This window comes from Colobus angolensis, unplaced genomic scaffold, assembly GCF_000951035.1.
Source record: "Colobus angolensis palliatus isolate OR3802 unplaced genomic scaffold, Cang.pa_1.0 Scaffold100, whole genome shotgun sequence".
NCBI classification, from domain to species: domain Eukaryota; kingdom Metazoa; phylum Chordata; class Mammalia; order Primates; family Cercopithecidae; genus Colobus; species Colobus angolensis.
This window is the reverse complement of record NW_012110920.1, coordinates 5108363-5131355: the sequence shown is the minus strand read 5'-3', so window position 1 is coordinate 5131355 and position 22993 is coordinate 5108363. Positions and strand designations below refer to the sequence as shown.

Below are 22993 nucleotides of genomic sequence, written 5' to 3'. Positions count from 1 at the left end.
GTCATGAAGCTCTACAAAAATAACCTTCAGCTTGAATCTTCTCTCATAGCACCAAATGCTCAACTGCAAATACACTGTCTCATTAGCTCACTCCCAGGGTCAGCCTCAGCAGCACCAGGCTCTCTCCACCTTTCACCTCCTTAAAGGGCTGAACACACACACACAATATACACACACCACACTTATACACACATACTGCATACACACACCACATACAACGCATACACACCATACTCATACAACAGACTTACACACATACAACACATACCATACTCATACACACTCACAACACATACACACCACATTCATATACACAACAGACTCATACACACATACTGCATACACACACACCACATATATACACACACAACACATACACACCATACTCATGCACGCAACAGACTTATACACACTACACACATACATATCACACATACAACGCACATCATATGCATATAACAGACTGATGCACACATAGCACATACACATCACACACATACACACAACAGACTCATACACACACCACATAGGTACACACACCACACATGCCACACACATACACATTCACATGCCACATATATGTTAATATATGCCACAAAAGCGTAGGGTCCTCAGGTGAACAGAGGTAGAAGCAAGTGATAAAGGTCTCTTCTGAAGTGAATTTGAAGACATCAGATGCTGAGACCTGCTGAGAGTGATGTTGAGTCCTCAATAACTCTGTGTCAAAAGTCTCATCCTCTCCAAATGCTCAGGTCTGAGAAACCAAGTTTCTAAGAAATCTGAACTCAGATCTAACAAGAACAGCTTTGTATTTATATTACACTGCACATTTTCCAAAGAACTCACATTTCCACTCATGCATTTCGTCTTCGGCCTCACCTCCTCCAGGAAGTACCCCCTCAGGGCCTCCTTCAGGCCAGGTGAGATGCTGCTCTGCCCCCTATGCTGGTCTCCCTGGGACCCCCATGCAAACCTCTTCTCACAAGGGGTGACCCCTGTGTTCGTGAAGACCAGTTAAATTGTCCATTTCCCCATCCCCGGGCTTCCTGAGGGGATCCTGACCCTTTATCACATATCTGCAGCTCCTAACACAGGCCTAGCTCATGGTAGGCACATAACAGATAAATACTGGACAGTACTGACATTCATAGCTAATAACTCATTTTACTTTCACAATATCTTTTTTGAGCGAAGGACCATTACATCCCACCATTATGGGACAGCTACAGAAACTATTACATAAACAAGTGAAATGACTTGCCTGAAGTCACACAGCCAATTGAAGAAAAACTTGGGATTAAATCCCAGCCCTCCAGACATGATCCAGTGCCTCCCTCTGTGTGCTGATGCCTTTCAAACCAATCTCTTTGCCACTAAGAAACCCAAGAAGAAGATTCCCAATTCTACTGCTCATCCATAGCTCTTGCAAAACAAACAAACAAACAAACAAAAACTATTACTACTACTACTAATAACATGATATTAGAGTACCAAATTGCAAGTAAGGGCTCCATAAATTAGGGCTAACTAGAGAAGAAATGGAAGCACAAGAAAAGGAGTTTAGAGGGGGATGCAGGTAAGCGAGTTAATTGGATATGCTGATTGGAATTGGATATTCAAGAAAAGAGGCTGACATTAATTTCTGTCCAGACATAGCTGTAATTTAAAGGAAAGGTACTAATAGGGTTACTATTTCATTCTCATTTCAACTGGAGGAATGGACACTAAATCTCTGCTGGATTTTACCTCACACACTCCTGCCCCAAAGGCAGCCCTGATAAACTGAATTTTATCCCCCAGGTAAGGCCCCCCAAAATTAAGTTCTGAGTTTACTGTTGTCCCCAAGAAATAGGAGAATGTCCCACTTTGAACTTGGGATCCTAAAGGGGGAAGAGCGGATGAGGGGGAAATGTGGACTTTTAGATGACCCATCTACTCTGTTCAGTGGCAAGGGCAGCTTTGTTTGCCCCATATTAGCCCCTCTTCAGAGAATTCAGGCTCCAGCTGTGAATCTCAGTTATGCCACTCTCCAGCTGTGTGATCTTGGGAGGGTTGCCTAACGCTCCTGTGCCTCTGAGTTTTTATCTATAAAATGGGATTAAAAATAGAATTTACCTCAGGAATGCTTGGAAGTGTTAAATGAGATCATTTTTGTTAAGTACTGTGACAGCATGTAACACTGTGGTAGCTATTATTAAATTCTTTAGGTGAAAAGAACCTTTCAAAATCCAAGTCTGTCCTACTGCCTTCAGGCCGGGCCAAATTTAACCATGAAGCAAAAGGGGTTATCCTGGGTTCAAAACCCTCCTGAGGAGATTACAGTCTCCTATAGTCACCCATTCTATAGTAAAGTCTCCAGTTCTTACTAGAGCTAGACTAAATGTCCTTGTGTCGGTTTAATGGCTCACACCTGTAATCCTAGCACTTTGCGGGGCTGAGGTGGGAGCATCACTTGAGCTCAAGAGTTTGAGACCAGCCTGGGCAACATAGCGAGACCCTGTCTCCCCTCAAGAAATTAAAAAGTAGCCAGTTGTGGTGGTGCACACCTGTAGTCCCAGCTACTTGGGTGGCTGAGTAGGAGGATCGCTTGATCTCAGGAGCTCAAGGCGTCAGTGAGCCATTATTGCGCTACTGCACTCAGCCTGGGTGGCACAGAGTGAGACCCTGTCTCAAAATAAATAAGTAGTTTAGGCACATTTTGTCTTCTGCTGGTCTCAGTAAAGACTGTCACTCTCTTCTGTACCTTGTGCTACCTGGCTGCTGAGCCTTGTCCAAGCAAAATAGCCTGCATTTCCACCAAGGTCAAGTCTTCCCAGAAGAAGAAGTAGATCCCAAATAGAAAAACACACTCCAGTGACTCATTTCACCTCTCCCTGTCACCTCCCTCCTCTGCCCCATCTCCAGTATCCTCTGCTGCCTGGTTGGATTTTGGGACCTGTGCAGCTTGGTGTTGGACTGCATATAACGGCTGGTTCAATTTATTGCTGTCACTTTGTGGGACACCATAGCATAGACTCAGTTAGTTGGCTTTTAAAATCCCACTCTTGTTTTGGGACTCCTTGACACTCCCCTCACCACTGGCCATCCTGTTTCTGGCAAAGACAGAGGACAGCTTTGAAACCCAAAATTTCCTGTCCAAGGCAGAGACATGCGAAGAATCACAGACTTGAACTGCATTAGCAGCCTTCTTCCTTGTCATTTCCAAGGCGTTCTCCCCATCAGCCATGTGCTTTCCTCTGGACTCCACCAGCTGGGGCTGGTTTGAACCCCGGTTCCACCATGGATTGGAAGCTTTGAATGGAAGAGTTTCGACAAGATTAGCTCCAGTAATTTTTATAAGTCTGTGATTCTCCTGTGATAGGTACCGAGCAGATTGCTTCTTCTAGTTATTCAGAGAGGAACACTGAGGCTCATAGAGGTAACTCACCTAACAGTGTTCCGTTAGGCAAAAATCAAGCCCCAGGGAAGAATAGAGTCAGAATGGAAACTCAGGATGCCTGAGGCCCAGACTTATACCCTGCACTCATTGGTGTGTTGCCTTAAGGGAGCAAAGGGGATCAATGGAGGTGAAAGATCTCTGCTGCCCAGGGGATCTGCTGCCTTCTCTCTGCCAGCCCCTGCCCCACCTTTTTCTCCTTGACCTGGCCTCCTGGCCCCTACTTTCCATCTTCTCTGACACCCTGTAAGTATCTTGAAAGCTGACTCAATCTTGGGGCAGATAGCATGGATCGGGGGGTGAGTCGGGGAAGTCACAGACTTCTTGGCCAATATCACCTTTCTCTCCAGGGATTTAGACTGAATGAAGTAGGATAGCTTAGTTCAGGTTCAGTACCAACAACATTTTCTGTTCTGGTTTGGTTTTAGCTCTGACATTTGAGACTTTATGTAGGTTTGATTCTGGCTTCAACTGGTTTATTAAAAGATTGGGGTTGCAGACAGGGAAAAAAATAAAAACCTTCAGATTAGGTCTCTGATTCAGTAAAACATTAATGGTTGGGATTGGTCGTGACTGAATGCAGCAGAGTATGTGATGATAAGTTGTTTTTGGTTCAATTCCAGCTCTAATCTTGCCACGGGTACCATCTGGTCCCAGGGACCACAGAGGAAGGGCCATCACCATGGCATTCATTCTCTCTTCTGACTTGGTGTGCAGGCCTTGCTGAATCCACACAAGTGTTCAGGCTCTGGGAGAGGGTAGAGTCCCACGTGTAGGAAAAGGCAGATGAAGAATATTGAAGTGCCGTTAGCATGAAAATAGCGGACTATTCCAGCCAGCAGAGTGTTAACTGGCCTTCTGGGGCAGGAGATCCCAGACCAGGCCTGAGGGAGGGGCCTGGCTCTGCAGCTCCTGGGACCCAGCCCTGTAGCTGCTGGGACACAGTCAGCACCTTGAGGAGACTTAAATCTCCCTGGAGAGGAGTAGCTGTCACAGGGAGGGTGGGGGAAGCACTGAGACACTTTCTCTTTAGAGGAGGGGCACAGTTCAGACTAAGGCAAGAAGCAGGGCCTGAAACCCCCATTTTATGGAGGCAGAAAACTGAGACCAGGCCAACCAGAAGTCATGACAATCAAGTCTGCCCTCTACCTCCTGCAACAGCCCAAGAACTTTTGTGACTAAAAGCTATGATATTTCTGTAAGAGTCTTATGGAAATGTGGGTCTGTCTATCTAAGGGAGAATGTCAAGGGGAACCATTTTAATTGTGGGGCACTTTCCCGGACAGAGACCCTTGTTCCTCCTTCTGCTTGAATCTCCTAATCAGAATTGCTCCAGGTTCGAGGGTGGTGGCCTCAGCCCTGTAACACCACTGCTGACTCTTACAGTCCCCTTGACCCTATGAAAATGAAACAAATGGTCTTCTAACAACATTTCTGGAAGGAGGGGCTTTACTGATAGACGACAAGGCAACAGCCTTGAACAGCAGGAAGCCCATTCACTAGGTAGAAAGAGGGCAAGAGTGGAGCTTAGGGGAAAGTCCCACAAGGGGAGTGATGAGGGATGGGAATGGCTAAGAAGAGTTTATTTGGTTCTATTGAGGTTACCTCCTCAAGTTCAGGCCCAGAAGCCTCCAAGTCACCCAACAAAGCAGGTGAGGAGGAGAACATAGTGTCCTTTCCTCTAGACCCTGACCTACCATTTTCATCGCTGGGGTATAGGAACAAGGGCCTCAGGCAAGAATCTGCTGTTTCTACCACCGGGGACTTCTGGGCCAGAGCTTCCCACCCCATGATGGACTCATGGTCTGTTTCCCATGCACCTCGAGTCCATCCCAACCCGACAGGTACAGACCAGTCCCTGGCTTAGGCCCCTCAAGTATGCAGATTCTTAGGACAGTAGAGAAATAGGAATGGAAGCTCTTCTCCCACTCCTCTAGCTCTGCAATCAATAATGCTGTTGGCCTTCCCCACTTGGCCAGTAAGAACTGAAAACACATCCATCCATCCATACTTGTGTACTTGTTGTGGCATCAGGCATTGAACTTGGCACTTGGGATGAATAAGTCATGGTGCCTTGGCCTGAGGAGCTCTCAGTGTGGTGGGGAGAAATAGGCAGAGGGAGAAGATGATGAAGGGCACAAGAGATAATCCAAAGGGTGTAAGGGAGAAAAAGCCTTAATCTTAAAATCTTCCAGAAAAAATGTCTTTTGACCTCACTTTGATTCAGCCCTAAGGAGTCTAGGATATGCTGTCAGTTGGTGCACAGTTCATGTTCTTTCAACAAGCATTTCACAAGCGTTCCATTTTATCCATCGCCGGCTGTGTTCCCAGCCACATGCTAGTCCTCAGAGGGTTATAAGATAAATAGAAAAGATATCCCTGCCTTCAAAATGTTGACAGCACTTACACACATCTGAAGCAATTAGAGAACAATTCGAGTAGGTAGTCAATACATGTTAGCTAGTACATATACAATGAACAAATCAATTGATTATAATCCTAGGACAAAATGTCTGGCAAAAAAAAAAAGGCATCAAAGTGGGAGCAATTAATTAGCCATTACAGAGGATGGGGAAGGCTTCGTGGAGGAGGTGGGGCTTGAGCTAGAGATGGACAGTGAAAACAGGCTGGGGTCATGAATATTGGTCAGCAGTCAGCTACTATGCTGGAAGCAAAAAACTAGAAAAACTGGAGGTGGGGCACATTCAGACCAAGGGCTCCCTGCCACCAACTTTTTGTATGACCTTAGGGACCTCTTTCCTTTGAGGTCAGCATTCAATATAGGGGCCTAGATAGTACTTCTCAAACCCTTATAATAACAGCATCAGCATCAGCTGGGGAATTTATTAGAAATGTACATTCTCAGCCCTCATGCCCACTGATTCAGAAATCCTGGGGGTGGGCCTTGCAGTACATTCTACCAAACCCTCCAGGTGATTCTGAGGACATACCAGTGTGAGAATTGCAGGACTACCTCGCTGCTTCTCGACCCTGGCTGCTCATTAAATTCACCTGGGGAGCTTTTAAGTCAAAGAAGATGCCTGGGCCCCACCCACAGAGATTGTGATTAATGGATGTAGCCCTGGCATTCATATTTTTTAAGGTTCCCCAGATGATTCTAATGTGCAGCCAGGGCTGAGAAGCACTGGACTAAATGACATCTCAGTCCTTTCTGACTTATTTTGCTAGGATGGGCTCGGAGAAGCTAAGCCAGGATTCCTGGCTCCCCACATCTCACAGGGTGGATTTGTGGACAGTCAGGGCGTATGTTTGGATCCCCTCCTGGGATCCAAAAATCTTTAATCTCTTAATGAGCAGCTTTTTGATGATTTATATAAATTGTTCACCATTCCTTCATACTTGTCTGAGGCTAAGATACTGTGAACAGATGTTGACTTTCCCATCCCAGCCACCGTGAAGGAGTGTGCATCAGCACACACTCACTTACACACACATACAATACACAGTGCTATAAATAGATGTACATGCACACAAGAATAACTGGGTAGGGATATTCAAAATCATTCCCAAGGGTGTATATGCACACACAAATGAATCCACTGTCAGAAATCCCAGGCCCAGAACACTGAGACTGCTTGGGAAAGGATTCCTTTTGGTGGAAATTGGGCTATTTAAAAGAAGTGGCACTTCAGTCTGTGGAGTAGTGATTGGGGGTTAGCAATGGTCTTCTGTAAGCTACCTGCTCTGGGCAGAGGCAGGTAGCCCACAGGGGGATACTGAGGGCAGATGCTGAGGACATCCTTGTTTCTCATACAGATTCGGGCCGATGGTCCCCCCCATGGTGGGGTCCAGTACGAGATGGTCTCTGTGCTCAAGGACGGAAGCCCCATCCTCCGGGACATGGCCTTCTCCATTGATCAGCGCTACCTGTACGTCATGTCTGAGAGACAGGTAAGTGCTAACAGCCATCTCTCCTTTCCAAACTCCAATAAACTGCTGCTAATCTGTCACCTTTGTTCAGAAACTGTTCAGTCCAAGAAGAGAGACCTCTGGGCTTGCAGCACAGGGGTCCTGAGAGGGGCAGAGTCCCTGTAGGCTTTTGCAGGGAGCTAGAGAAAAGCAGCCGGGGGCCAGCCACTTCCCGGAGGCTTCACTCTAGGCCACAGCCCCTGTCTCAGCGAGTGATGAACAGCTCTGCAAGAACAGGCCAGACTGCATGGAGCAGCTTGGTGTGATTAGGAGGTAGATTTACTGCTCTCAGGCCCACAGAGTCTGCGGCTCAAGGGAGCCAAAGAGGTGTAAATAATCCAGGCCTCCAGGCTGGGCCCACTCCTGGGAGAGGCAGACCCAAGATAGGGCCCCAGAAGGAAATAAAAATCTTGGCGTGAGTCTTAGACTGGTGCAGAGTATAAGCTGGTCAGCTCTGGGAAGCTGAAACCAGGCCGATGGAGGTGGGGAGCCCTGAGAAATAGACTTCCACCCTCTGTAGGGAAACAACTGAGCAAGTCTTCCACCCTCTGGGATGGATTGAGATTGTGTCTCCTGTGAATATGTGTGAGTAGAGAAAAGGCAAATGCAGAGAGAGCCATGGTGAAGGGAAAGAGAAGCAGGGAAGGCAGGGGATTCATGAGATCAATAGAGACCCAGAAAGCTAAGCAAGGACCTTAGCCAAGCCTGGCACATTCCATTCATTCGGTCAGTGGGTTAATAGTTGTTCAGCAGCAGCAGGGGTCTTGTCATTTTTCTTAACAGGGTAAGTGAAATAAAGGTCAAAGAAATGAGGAAAAGAATTGTCAGTCTGTCCCAGCAGCTGAGGACACTGACTTTGGTAGAGCTGAAAGCCGGGAGAGCTTTCACCAGTTGCTTCCCAGCTCATGTCATTCTCAGAGAATTCTGCAAGAGTTCCAATTCTGCAAGCTGATCAAACTTACCCTTTCCAGAGCTCTCCTTACCTCCTTTCTTTTCGAATGTAAGAAGTCTGAATCAGGGGATGAGGGATGAGCAGAAGAAGTAAGGAAGAGACAAGTGTGCACACAACAGCATTAAGGGAAGCAGTGATGCAGTTCTGACTTGAAAATTAGTTCTTGAGGACAGATGACGTAAATCATATGATAATTGCATGCAAATTACATCCAGATCCTCTTGAATCCACCTGTCTTTTTCACCTTCTTTCATGTGGCCTCTGCAGTTGAAGTATAAACAGGTCCAGATGGGAATTTCGTGGATCTGCAGACAGCTTTGCCTAACCTAGAGTGGGTAAGACAGTCTTGGAAATAAACATTGACCCATCATTCCAATGAAACAGTCAGTGGGCCTAAAAAGAACTATTCCTGGGCACATATTTATTGGGAACAAAGTGCTGGGAATCATCAAAATGAATGAGACTTAGTCACTACCTTAAGTTGATTGCAACCTAACAAGAGAGAGACAGGTTCTCAAATAGCCCAATAACATAAGATTGAATTCTATACATGCTCTTTTATCCTGTTCTTCTTTAAGGGAAAATATTATTTGTTTAGTAAAAATGGTGGATGCTTGTGATACAAATTCAAGCAATGCATACAGAAAAGAAGACAGGAGCAGGTCACTAATTCTCACTACCCAAAATATAACACCATGTTAACATTTGGTGAGCACCATTCCAGGACTTATGCAGAAATAGATACAGATAAAAAGACAGATGGGTAGATGATGACCTATATAGGTAGATAAAATGATGGGCAGAGATTGAATAGGTGCACATTTTATGCAATATTTTTAAGAGGCACTGTGTGTAGCAGAGGACCAGGCAGGTAGCTCTGGGTAAGTGCTTTCTCAGATTCTCTGAGCCCAGCAAAGTGGGAAAGAAGAAGTGACCAATGAGACCTTAGTGGGACCGGGAAGGTACCAAGGCATACATTTTAGCTGCATATCTTTTTATCCGACACTTTCTGAAAATCCATCCGAAATGTAACCAAAGAAGAGGGGCTGGGTCAAGGTTGGAGGCGGATGAGTGGGTTTCAGAGAATATAGTCACCTCCTAGATCCATATCTGATGCCATCTCTGAGAGCATCAGCCTGGCCACACCAAGTGTCCACATAGCTTATCTGTAAATATCCCTCCTCTGTCCCACCTTCTGCTTCAGGTACCCAGTTCTTGTTACAATCTGCACCAAACAGAGGGGTTTAGCAGTAGCCAGCCACAATGAGCAGAGATAGGAAGAACTTAGGTTTCATGCCATGGACTGTCTCTGGTCAAGTGAGATATTAGTAGGGGGAGCTCCCTGTAGCAGATGGAGCTGTGATTAGGAGGCAAAGTCTAAGGGGGATTTGTGGTGGAGCTCTGAGACCTGTCACCTGGAGAGCCGTGAATTATGTAGAAATAGGTAGCCAGGTGACTTCACCAGGGGCTGAGTCCAAAGATGAAAGCCAAGAACAGCTCAAGAGGCCCATCTGTCTGAGGCTGGCTGTGAGTTAAGTACTCATAGACAGCTCAGATGTCTTCAAGGAAGCAGTTGAATGTGTGGCAGGAGAATAATCTGTAAAAATGAAGCCAGATGTCCTGGGTTCTAGTCCAGCTTGTGCTATCACTGATAGTAGAATCCTCTGACAGCTTCAGCTCCTCTTTTATAGCTGAGAGGAGTTGCATCAGATAACAGGCTTGTCTCTGAAGTCCACAGGTCTGATTTGGACTTCATTTCACCATTCTCTATCTGAGTGGCCTTACACAAGTCACTTAACCTCAGTGTTCTCACACAAGGTCAGTGTGAGGCTCAACTGAGACAACAAATGGGGAATTTCTTTTTATACTGCCTCACATGCCACATTCTATATGGCCCCTTCTAACTCTCATGCCTCATGATCCCATTTCTCAGGAATATGGAGATGATGTGTGATGAGGAGGGGCCAGGGGGACATGACACAGCTAGTCATCCTCAGCCTGAGCCAGGAGATCTGTGTTCTAGGCCTGGCCCCACCTCTGACTTCAAGGGTCACCTGGGCCCTCAAATTCTCAGGGTCTCAGTTTCCTCATCTTTAAAGATGGAGATTATAAATCTAACTCTAAAGTCTCTTTCAGATCTTACAGAAATTTGTTTAAGGGCCTAGGACTGGGACTCTGCTCTGTCTCTCTCCAGAAGATGACACCAAAAGCACAAGAGATGGGCTTGGGACTAAACCAAAAGCACAGTGTTCTCTTTTTCAATTTTTAATTTTAAAATTGTTTTGTTTTGTTTTGTTTTTGAGACAGAGTCTCACTATCGCTCCGTCACCCAGGATGCAGTGCAGTGGCGTGACCTCTGCTCACTGCAACCTCCGCCTCCCCTGTTAAAGTGATTCTCCTGCCTCAGCCTCCTAAGTAGCTGGGATTACAGGTGTGTGCCACCACACCTGGCTAATTTTTGTATTTTTAGTAGAGATGAAGTTTTGCCATGTTGGCCAGGCTGCTCTCAAACTCCTGACCTCAAGTGATCCACTCACCTCGGCCTCCCAAAGTGCTGGGATTACAGGCATGAACCACCGTGCCCAGCCAATTTAAAAATTGTTGTAGAAATAGAGATGGGGTTTCACCGTTGCCCAGGCTGGTCTTGAACTCCTGGGCTCAAGTGAAAGGTCCACTTCGGCCTCCCAAAGTCCTGGGATTACAAGCGTGCGCCACCACGCCCAGTCAGTACAATGTTCTTAAGGAAAGATTTATGAGGCCACGTGTGCTCATATGAGCATCTTTCCTGAAGGGTGAACACTGTAGATAAAGCTGGAATGCTGGTTTGGTTATGGATATGTGCAGATGCTCTTCAACTTACAATGGGGTTGCCTCCCAGTCAAGCCACTGTAGGTTGAAAACATTGTAAGTCAAATACATGTTTAATACACCTAACCTACCAAGCATCATAGCTTAGCCTCACCTACCTTAAACATGCTCAGAACACTTACCTTCACTTACAGTTGGGCAAAATCATCTAACACAAAGCCAACTTTATAATTAAGTGTTGAAAATCTCATGTAATGAATTGAAGATTGTACTGAAGGTGAAGGAGAGAGTGGTTGCATGGGTACTTGAAGTACAATTTCTATTAAATGTGCATTGCTTTCACACCACTGTAAAGTCAAAAAATCATAAGTTGAATCATTTTAAACTAGGACTGTCTATATTCCTACTTGGAGGCAGCAATTTAAGACTTTCGAGTTCTCTAAAAGTCCTAAGACCTTTTAAGACATCGTGGGAATGGGTTTTTCATCATTTCACTTTAAAACAAATCTCTGGGCAACCTGTCTTACACTCTGCCCCCAACCCTTGCCACTCTGTTCCCCCACCCCTCCTCCAAACATGACACGTGTCATATTGTTGGGGCCGTGACAGTGGAACACATGATGAGAGTAAAACCAAGTTTCTGGTCTTACATTCTGCCTAGAGAGGTTTTCATCTCCCCACAGAGCTAGAACAATCCAATATAGCACTCATGGGTTCTCTCTCATTCTCAATTAATTAATTAAATGTAATTAAGAAATAGGACTAGTAAGTGTTGGGTCATTAGTGTCACTGCCTAACAAGTCAATGTTAATGTACTGTTAATAGATCTAAGACCGGCCAGTCCCAGGGGAAAATTTGGGAACTGATTCCCCAATCCTGTTAATTGCCCAGGTGCTCCACTGAGAGGATGCCTGGCTCTTTCCTAGAAAGTCTGCCCCAGCTTCACTGACAGCGAATCAGCAGACATTATGGGCATGCATACAAGTTGCTCCCATATCCTCAGTGTCTAATGGAAGTCAGACAGCGAGTCCGGGGAAAATCAGGCTATGAGCCAAGTGAAAAACCAAGCAACAAGATGAAAAGAAACTTGATAGCCCCAGTTTTCACCCAACTTGTCAGGCTGGCCACTCCCAGAAAAGGAGTATAACTGTATACACAGGGTAGATGGGAAAAGAGTATAGGGATGGAAGCAATTATTCTATTTTATACTTTAATTAGTTTGAATTAGCAGAGGGAATAGAGGCATAAAATGATCCAGTGAAGGGTGAAATGGAAAAAGGGAGTCACAGTGGAGAATGGCTCCGTACAGACTGGAAAGGGCCTCTGGAACAGCAGAAAGGATGGTGATGGTGTGTGTGTGTTTGGAGTGGGTGGTGGGGCATAGGATTCTGTTCTCTTATTTCAAGACCTGGAGAGGCAAAATAGCATAGATGTTAAGAGCCAGCCCATGGGAGTCAGGCCAACCTCCATTCCACAGACACTTACTAAGTACATGGTTTTGATAACGTTATTCAACTTCTCTAAACCTCAATTTTTTCATCTGTGTAATGGGCCTAATGCAATTGTTGTGAGGATTGAGAGAATGTATATAAATCACCTAGTGTCGTGTCTGACACATAGTGTTTTCAATAAGTGGTGGTAATTATTATTACTAGTGTTATTCTTAGAACTTCTTTGGAATTTCAGAAAGGGCTAGAAACATCTCCACCACAAATTATGGCTGGCACAGAATTCCCAGTTTCAGGCAGTGGCTTCCAACTGCCATTCCTTCTGCTTCCTCCCAAGCACTGCCTCAGAAACCTCTGGCCCGGCCAAATGACAGCACTGGGCTAAGTCTCTCATAATCTGGTATTTATTTTAAAAATCCAGGAATGTGCAGGGCAGACTAAACAGTCCCGCTCCCCTCAATACACAGGCAGGCAGCCCCAGGCCGATGTGTGAGGCCCAAAGGCCAGGATAGCAGGCATCTGTGGAGAGAAGGGAGGGGGACCCTGTGAGCCTGGGGCTGCATGCGTGGACAACGGGCCAGAAAGGGAATACCTATGGGGCCTTTCATTTCTGGTTTCTCCAGGTAAGTAACAAAGTCTCATGCTCATTGTGAAAGATGGGTCTGTCACTCTCCAGGTAGTGAACATTCAGACCCCAATTCCGAATGTCCTAGATGTGCTAGTAGTTGGCACACTCTTCTGGTTATTTATTGCTTTGTAACAAACCACCCCCACATTTGGGGATATTTGTAAAAAACGTGTCATTATGCTCAAAGACTATGTAAGTCAGGAATTCAGATAGGGTGCACCGAAGATGGCTCATCTGTATTCTATAATATCTGCAGCCTCTGCTGGAATGACACGAACGGCTGGAGCTGACTAGAAGGACAAGGGGCTAGAATCATCTGGAAGCTTCTCCTTCTACATGTCTGGGAAGTAGAAGCTGGGATCAGCTGGGACTGTTGACCTCAGTGCCTTAGACAAGCCCCTGCCATGTGTGTTGGGCTTCCTGACAGCAGGTGGCCCCCAAGACAGTCAGAATTCTTGCTCATGGTAGCTCAGGACTCCAAGAGTGAGTACTCCCTACAAGAAGGTAGAAATTGCATTGCCTTTTTGTGACTTGGCTTTGACAGTCAAACACACAATCAGTCTACCTGCCTCTTCCCTCTGCTGCCCACCACCCATGTGATTCTGATGCGTGTGGCCCATGAGCACGCATTAAGAACATGATTCCCCGGCTACCAAGGTCATGGAATCACAGAGCATCAGAGCTGGTAAGGACTGTAGAGAGCACCCATTCTGACCCCAGAGGAGAAAGATGAGGCCCAGAGAGGACCCTGTTTAGCTGTCCCATCAGCATTGTGCAACACCCAACGCCCAGCTGGAGTCATCAGAGCTGGAGTGATTTCTTCAGACATATGGGGAAGCACAGACAGCTTTAAAGCTTGTTGTTGATTTGCTGAAGGTTGCGTAAGTCCTAAGTGAGGTCTATCAAATGCCTATGGGCCCTGAAAATGCTTTCAGGAAGAGTTTGCAGGAATCCATCAGTAGCAGGATCACACTGCCTGGAAATTGCCCCATCAAGGGAATGCTGCTTATAAATAGCTCTCCAGGCAGTCTTCCTGTGGCAATATTGTCTCATCTTGCACAAGAGCAGGCCCTCTCAGTGACTTACCTTCAGTATGCAGGGGAATGGGACCTCATCCCCATGGATTACAGGAAACTGGCTTTTTAACCACATCTGTTTAACGTAATTTAAGAGAGTTGAGGCAAGGAGACTGTCAGCCTGGAGTTTTCAGAAACAAAAATTATTTGGAAAGATTGTAAGGCCACCCTTTCCCGAAGGTCTTAAATGCAGGAGAGACACCCCACCACCCCCCAAGAAATTCTCTGCATTGTTTGAAGACCCTACGCAGTGTCTGGGGAGAGATGGAAGGACAGACCAGACCCTTAGCATGCCATCCACCAGTGTCCAGCAGCTGCACCAGAAAACTAATTGTGATTTCCTCAGTTTGGAAGAGGCCCTGTCAACTACTAACCTGGATCTAGAGCCAAAAGTAAGAATCCTTTTCAGAGGTGCTGTTGTGATCCATGGGGCAGTAAGTCTTCTACCTGTAGCCAAAGCTACTGAACTGTCAAGTCCCTAAGGCACCTAAAGACCTTGGAGAAGGGAAAGAAAACACGTGGGGAGCCATGCTTCCAGATGTCCCCTGCTCATTTATTTTGACATCTCAGACTATTATTTTGATTGTGCACATTTGTTTAGTCCAGGCGATAAGGCTTCCCAGGGCGCAGGCAGAGCATGCCAAGGTATATTTTTACAAGGCGGGCAAAGTCTCAGTAACAGGAGACCTCCCTTCTGCCTGGGCTGGGAGGCCTTGGCTGAGCCTCTGGGGAAGAGGGAAAGTGAGGGGGCAGGGAGGAGAGTTGAGCCTGAGGGACTTTGGGGAGAATTACAGAGTTTGTGGATTAAGAAAGTGAGGATAAGCGAATTGCTGCTGCACTTTTGTTTTAAAATATGTCACTTTCAATCCAAGCCTTTGATGCACATGTGTTTCTGGTTAAGGATGCAGGACCCCAGTGTGGCCCAGGAGCTGAGCGTTCACATCAGTGCCTTTCCCAAAGAAAAGGATGGAATCCTGCCTCCCCGGGGGCTGCCGGTGCAGGCAACAATGACCACCTCAAACCCGGGTTTTGATTTTTTCCTCTTTCTTTCCCCCATTTCAAATGTCAAGGAACAAAGAAGCTGACAGGGAGCTGATTCTCTGGCTATTAATATTCTCATCGGAGCATTTTTTTTTAAATAAATATTTTCACATGAGGGAAAGGCAATGCAAACCCACCCTATTAATCAGACACTTGGCTTGCTGTATTTAAGAGAGAAAACTCCAGCCTCTTATTTTGAAATCCTTTGGTTTGGAAAGAAATGATTGAATACAATGCCCAGGCTGGGAGAAGTGGTGCCAAAAACCTCATTTCTCTAAATGGGCAGGGGCTTGGAGACTCTTTCTCTAGTCCTTGACGAGGGATTTGATTTTTCTTTCTAGATAGGTACTGCTGAAGGCTGACACTGACTGCCCAGAGTGATGTTCCTATGACCGGGAGATGGGAAGTTACAATGTCTCACCAGAAGGAAACTTACCCTCCCCCATTCTTTTAAATATGGGGAAACTGATGCCTCCAAAGGGGACAGTCATTTGCCTAGGTCATCATCTGAATTACCAGAAGAATCAGGGTAAATCCTGAGTAACCTGGTCTAGCCCAGCATCCTTTCCCAACTTGACAACAGTTTCACTCAGCACAGGCAAGAGCGAACACTAACTGTGTTTAAAACTTTTAATTAGCAAAATTAAAACGACCTAGGCCCAAGAGAGTTCCTGAAGATGTTCTGAAGGGTCAAATTAAAATAGGGAAAGATTTGCATATTGTTTGCATATGCAGATTCATTCATTCAATAGACCATTAAGTGTTGACCATGTATAATGCATAGAGTTGTCCACTGACAAGTCATTTGCATATGTAGATATAGATAGGGCTGTCTTTCTAAGTAATATTCCAGCAAAAGTCTCCTTCTAAATAGGGCTGCCAGAAAGATAAGTACCTTCTTGATTTCTTTCTGCTGTTTTCAATGCAACAGTAGCACTATCATGTATGTTTTTGTATAGCAAAAAATAAAATAGAATCCCTGCCCTCAAGGTGGTCAAATTCTGGAGGGGCGCAATGATGTATAGATAAATCACAAGATATGGTTATTTATTTGTACATTAGAGCAATGCTGTAGAATGTGTTTATGTAAACTCATACCACCAAGAAGGGATCTGTCCTGGTTCCCTCCATAACTGGGTCACTCAGGGGACTCACCCTCTGCCTAACGTAAGAATCCACAGCTGGTTTATCCAGAGATTCTCTAGTGAAGAGCAGCCCTTTATTTTACAAAAGAGGAGATGAGAGGTCTGAGGGGGCAGGTGACTCCGGAGAAGAAAGGGTGTACCAAGCTGCACGTGGAGAAGCAGACAATGATTGACTATCAGTAGTTTCCTAGCAGCCATGGGAAGCAGCCAGCCTGGGTTCAAGTCCTGGCTCTACCGCTTACTGCCGTGTGACCTTGGGCAAGTTGCTTCACCTTTCTGTGCTTCAGTTACCTCACCTGTAAAATGGGCATAATTATGGCGTCTGTTTGAAGATTAAATTAAATTAATTAATGCATAAAAAGCATTCTGAAAAGTACCAGGAACATACTACCTGCTTAGTAAATGGTAGTAGTAGTAATTATATTTTTACGGTTGTGCCCCCATGCATCGTCATCAGGCCAAGCCCTGCAGATCATGCTTTGCAAACAGCCACACCTAAAAAAAAGCTTAACCACCCTGACTTGCCTCTCAGCCCTACCTTATTTAAGCTGTGTTGAAATCTAACTAATATTTTTGCTGTGTTTTTCTTATTTTAGTTTACAAACATGATCTCAGCTAATACACCAGTCCCATGAGATAAGTATTATTGTCCTTGCCTTTTTAAACAGGTAACAAAACTGAAATTCAAGTTGACTAAGTAATTTGCCCAGGGCCACCAAGCTGTCCAACAGCAGGGCTGGGACTCCACCCCACACTTCTGAAGCCAAATCCACACCTCTTCAGCTTCCTGAGACAGCGCCCCCTGGCTGCCCTGTGGCTGCAGAAGGCTCCTCCCCTCCTGTTCTCCCCATACCCGGCTCCCAGTTAGGAAAAGGGTTCAGAGGTGGCTTTCTGGGCTCCAGGAGACCAGCACAGACTCAGTAACTCCTCACTTGACACCTTCAAGGAGATTGGAGTAGTGCACTGTTTTGTTTAAAAAACCGATAAAGGAAAGCAAGCACTGCCCCAGGCCCTACATGGACAGTCAGAGGAAATGCCTCTGCAGGTGGTCAGAGTGCAGGGAGAAAAAGCGCCACTCCCCAGGAAGTTACTGTGGAGTTGATCCTGTACAGCCAAGCGCCTCACAAGCATGATCTCCCCTCCTCACAACAACCTGGGAAGACAGGTATTATCTCCCCCATTTAGCAAATGAGGAAGGCCAGGTGCAGCAATGTTGAGGGATCTGAACTGGGTATTTCTATGACTTTTAGGAGGCAGAGCCAGGAGTGAAGAGCCTGTCTGTGTGGCTGCAAAGCTCCTGCACTGCTCGCCCTCCCCCAGCACGAGGAGAGCCCATGCAGAGACCCCAGAGGGAGACATCATGACTCCCTTGCATATTTTTCTGCCCCCATCCAAAGCTTGTCGGTCTGGCAAAGGAAAAACCTTTGCAAGGAGGGCAGCTGCAGAACACATGGGAGGCATTGAAGCCCTGATTCAGCTTCTCTGGTGCTATTTCTAGTGTGAACCATGCAAACTCATATCAGCTCATTCACCGGCCCTAAGTAAGAGGTTCTCAGGCTCAAGAAAGCATCCTCTATTCGCCATCTTAAGTCTTATCCAGCCAGACACAGGCGGTGGGGCCGGAATGACACCCCAGAGCTCTGCAGCCTGCTTTTCAGCTCCTTCCAGGAGCGCTCCCTTGTGCTCCCTGCGTTGAGTTTCAGTAATTGAATGTGTTTTATTTAGACCGTAACATTTAGTGCCACTTTGGATTTCCAATTAGGCTTCAATCAGATGCCGAGAGTCTGATTCGTTTTGTTGTTTTGATCAACACGAAAGATGGCAACATCAGAGGAGCCGTCATGAAAAGTTATTTCCTTCCACTGATGACTAGGACAGTTTCTGTAGTGTGAAGATACAGGTTCAGAGGTGTCAAGAGAGGCACCATGCATCAGGGAGAGGGGAAGTCAGTGAACCCCTAGAGATAAGAGCAATTGGAAGTCCTGGGGTGCGTGGCCGGGACTTGACAAGGCCCCCCTGTATATGTGGGCCAGGGCCCTGGGTGCCCCAAGGGAGGGGAAAGGTGTTGGTCTCCACCCCAGCAGGTTTCTCACATAAATGGTTCAGGCCTGGCAGCCCCTCTCAGGCCTTTTATCCAGGGAGATCTTTGTGAACACAGCGTTCCCATGAGGTGGGAAACTATAACCACCACCTTTGATTTCTTTAGGGAAGGCCTCTGAACTCCTCAGCCAGAAGTGACCAGCTGTACTCATTTACAGGAATATGTGGGTGCTTTTTCTCACCACCTGTGAGTTCTGGCCAGCCACTCGCACATGCTGCCTGTCAGATAAGGTTTCTCAATGGGGTTGATCCTAGGGACAAAATTTGGAATCCAACTTTGAACTGCCAGGGCGTTTATTGTGGGAGGGAGGTGGCAGGATGGCAGAGGGGTGATGGGACAGTGGCCAGGGAGTGGTAGGTAAGAGTCTGCCTGTGCCAGTCATCAAGAGTCACTCACCATGCATCTGAGTCCAGGCCAACTGGAGCCTCCTTTTCCCCATTGATAAAATGTGTTTGAATGCCCCTTGTGGCCATGACATTGGGTGCATTCTTTCTGGCCATGAATGTGTATGGAATGGAGGCTGCATGCACAGCGCTTGGAGGCTGACCTGGGTTCGAGTATGCATGTGCTTGTGAGAACAGAAGTTGGTGGGGTCGGTGAGTGAGATGAGGGCAAACATTCCTGTGTGTTCTGGGGGTGATAGTGTCTACACTACGTTAGTGTTAGTGTCTACACTATGATAGTGTTAGGCTCTTTCATATACCATTGCATGTAGCCACTGGGGGAAATGTGTGTTCGAGCCCTTCTCCTCCCGGTTTTATGCTGTTTTTAGAGCCCAGCTTGGCCACATTTCCAGCTGGCTCTTTGATCTTTCTGTAGCAGGCCAGCTCAGGGACTCAGCATTTCAGCAGCAATCTCCACTTCATAGAGTGCACGCCTTGTGGTTAAATTCCCCGAGCCTTTGCCACTGTGCCTCAAGTTACCTCCCTCACCTCACCTTGTTCCCCCCAGTTATTATTGGTCCCCACTTTGCAAACAGGTTGGGGTTTGAAACTCCCACCAGGTGGAGAGAAGACTGGCTGTGTAATCAGCTGTTGGTGGCTTAGCAAACAGTCTGGGTTCAGCCTCTGTCCCTCAACTAATATTTAATTACAAGAAAGAGGTGGGAAGAGATGCGAGCCAGGTAGAAGGAAAATAGGAGGGGGAAAAATGAACTGAGATTAAAAAAATGTTCTAGCCACTTAGCCATTAAATAGCTCATCAAACAGCCTTTGAGGACCTACTCTGCTCACAGCAAAGAGCTTATCCTTGCACTATCACACATACTATGGAAAACAGACAAGTAAGTAGTGAGTTACAGTACGGTATGCAGAGTGCTGGGATTACGGGAGAGGGTGCCACCCAATATAGCCTGTGAGTCAAGGAAGGCTTCCTGGAGGAGGTGATGCTCTAGGTGAATCGTGAGAGGGGAGGGGGTCACCCAGTGGAATAAAAAAGCAAAGAAGTATTGTTCAAGTTAAGGAAAGCTTGGAAGTGTGAGAGAGTTTGGTATATTCAAGGAATATTTCCCAAAACTTGATACTGGCAGAGCTGAAGGCAAGGATTAGGAGGCATCCATCCTCACAGAATTCCTACAGCATGTAGGCGAGCAGCCTTCACGTGGGCTCAATCCACCCACCTTTCCTAAGAGGGATTCCCCCAGCCCCGGCTGCTACAACATAGAATTGGTAGGAAGCCATCATGCACCCAGCCCCTGGTACTCTCTGTGGCAAGCTCATCAGCAGGTCCTCTGGACATGCCCTGGATCTAAGTTACATCATCAAGAAAAAAGATGCTAGCTCTGGCGGAGCTCCAGTGCTAAAGCCTGTTGTGACCTTGCCAATCCCCTCCCCTCAGGACAGCCATTTCTCTGACTGTACAGCAAGGAAGACCTCTGCCCATCCCAGGTTCGTGGGAAGAGGATAAAGGAAATGAGGTAGTGCAGCCATTTCAGGCATTCATTGTATCATTTCTGCAACATTTATTACAGGCAGAGACCTTGCTGTCTGGGCTGCTTCTGTCTCCCCAAGAGATACCACAGTGTTTGGTACTTAGTAGTACTCAAGAAACACTTGGGCCGGGCGCAGTGGCTCACGCCTGTAATCCCAGCACTTTGGGAGGCCGAGGTGGGTGGATCACGAGGTCAGGAGATCGAGACCATCCTGGCTAACACGGTGAACTGCTGTCTCTACTAAAAATACAAAAAATTAGCCGGGCGAGGTGGCGGGTGCCTGTAATCCCAGCTACTCGGGAGGCTGAGGCAGGAGAATGGCGTGAACCCGGGAGGTGGAGCTTGCAGTGAGCCGAGATAGCTCCACTGCACTCCATCCCGGGGGACAGAGCGAGACTCCGTGCCCCTACCCCCAAAAAAGAAACACTTGTTGGAGCTTAGGAAGAAAGAGAGGAGGTGAAAAAAAGAAACAAAGGAAAATATCTATGAAAAGGAGGCATTCTAGTTTACTGTAAGGCCTCATCTTGGGAGGCAATTAGAACTGTATTCAAATCTTGGCTCTATCACTCTTTGATATGGCCTGGTGTATCCTCTCTAAGCCTCGGTCTTGTCTTCTGTAAGCTAGGAATAACAGTAATACCTACCTGATAGGACTGCTGAGAAAGTGAAATCCCTATACAATGCCTGGGACAGAGTGAGAGCCAAACCCTCGGACATGGCTCTAGCTAAGCCCTGTGTTTTCTCCCTGCCTCCATGGTAATCTCCCTCTTTCGCTACCATGGAGTCCCCCACAACTAACATGTTGCCCATTTTTCATCCTTAAGTCATCTGCCAGTTGCATCTATTTCTAGCCTCTGTCTTATGAGACAAGAATAAGGAAGGAAAACAGATAACTGTGGAGGCTCATTTGCCAGTTGTCAGCTTCTACCATCAGCTGAGCTCTCTTGTCTGCTTCTCCCTGGGTGCCTGGAAAAATCATTGTGACCTTTTATTTACTGGTTGATCTAGTCAGCTCTTGGCTCAGGAACTCTCTGCCCGCCCCTCAGGCTCCCCCCAGCTCTCCCAGCCCTCCATCAGCCAGTGTGAGTTCCCTGCCTCCCAGGCAGAATCATGCTGCAGGACAGGCAGGCTGTGCTGGGCCCTCGGAGCCTCCCTGTCTTCATGATCAGATTCCTAAAAACCTGTGGGCACGGAGAGGAGGGGCAGTCAGAGCTATTGATCTTCCCTACTTGCTGCTCCCACCAGAGGGGATTTCTGCTGCAGATCCTCTCCTGCAGGCCTCTTGTTCCCACCCCATTTTACTGAGCAGCTAAACTGAGCTTGAGGCTAGTGAGTGGCTGCCCCGGAGTTACTCCGTAAGGCAGCAGCATACTCTCTCAGCCCCTCATCCAACTTTTTGAGCTTTACCAGGTTCTTTTCATCCATGTCCCTTCAACTTCTTCTACTCCCTACATCAGCTCCCAGCCTGGCTGGCCGGCTATGGCCAGCAGCTATTTCTGCTTTTCTTTCTCTTTCTCCCTGGGCCCAGCCATGCATTTCTCTGCAGCTCCTCTGAGCCAATTGGACTGAGGTGTGCACCTCGGGAAGTGAAGGGTGGCTGTTGGGAATAGGGACAATTGTAGTGGTGATGAGGAGACAGAGGAGGCTAACAAGTGTGTGCTGACAAGAAGACATGTCACATTGGTCCCTGGAAGGCCAGGAATGAGCCAGGCAGACCCAAACTATGTCTGGATTGGTTGCAGGAGTTAATGGTATATACAGCATAAATGTGACCTTTTGTTTACTGGTTGTGAGTAAGTAAAAGGAGTGTGTGTATGTATATGTGTGTGTACATGCACACATATGTGTTTCATACCCAGATCAGCTTCTGGAAAAACAATCATCCAAGGTAGAGTATGGCTTTCTCACTTCATTTTCTTCAGGCCATCTCCTTGGACTTCCCAAAGTTTTCATTGCCCATATTGGAATTGGGAAGCCTTATGCCTCCCTCAAATTTGGAGAAAGGAGTTTTAAAAGCCTCTTGTGCAAGTCAGCTCCCTGCTTTCCAAGCTCTCTTCTTGGCCCTTGCTGTCAGCATCAATTTTCTGCAGGGAGTGATTTAACCTTCATTTATTCATTAATTCCTTTTTCCTCTTAACTTCATTAAGTAAGATTTATAAAGGTGGTGAATTGGAAAGGTCACCTGTCCCTGGGCCCAGGACACAGTATGCCTGCCTCTCTTCTTGTGTGCTTCCTTTCAGGAGTGCTGCTGAGGTAGGCAGGTGAGGAGAGTAGCAGAAGAGAGAGTGAGAGCAGAGCCTGTGCTCCTGGAAGGCAGGGCAGGCAGGCGGATACCATAGGCTCTGAACGTGCTTCCAAATTGCCTGCTTACTGTTGGGAGGCAGGATGGCATGGTGGGGAGGATAGGTTCTGTGTTAGGCACATCTGGAATGCTGGCACTACCCTTCCTAAGCATCAGCCTTCCCCAAGTTACCTGTCCTCATTAAGCCTTCAGTTTC

General features: G+C 46.8%; 1 protein-coding gene across 1 annotated transcript in view; it reads left to right on the top strand.

The window, feature by feature from the left end:
- Positions 1 to 22993, top strand: part of PLXNA2 (plexin A2) — a 221297-nt gene that overhangs the window by 93669 nt on the left and 104635 nt on the right. The window contains exon 4 of the mRNA XM_011937960.1: positions 7214 to 7348. Coding sequence (XP_011793350.1) covers positions 7214 to 7348 — 135 coding nt within the window. The remainder of the gene's footprint in view (positions 1 to 7213; positions 7349 to 22993) is intronic.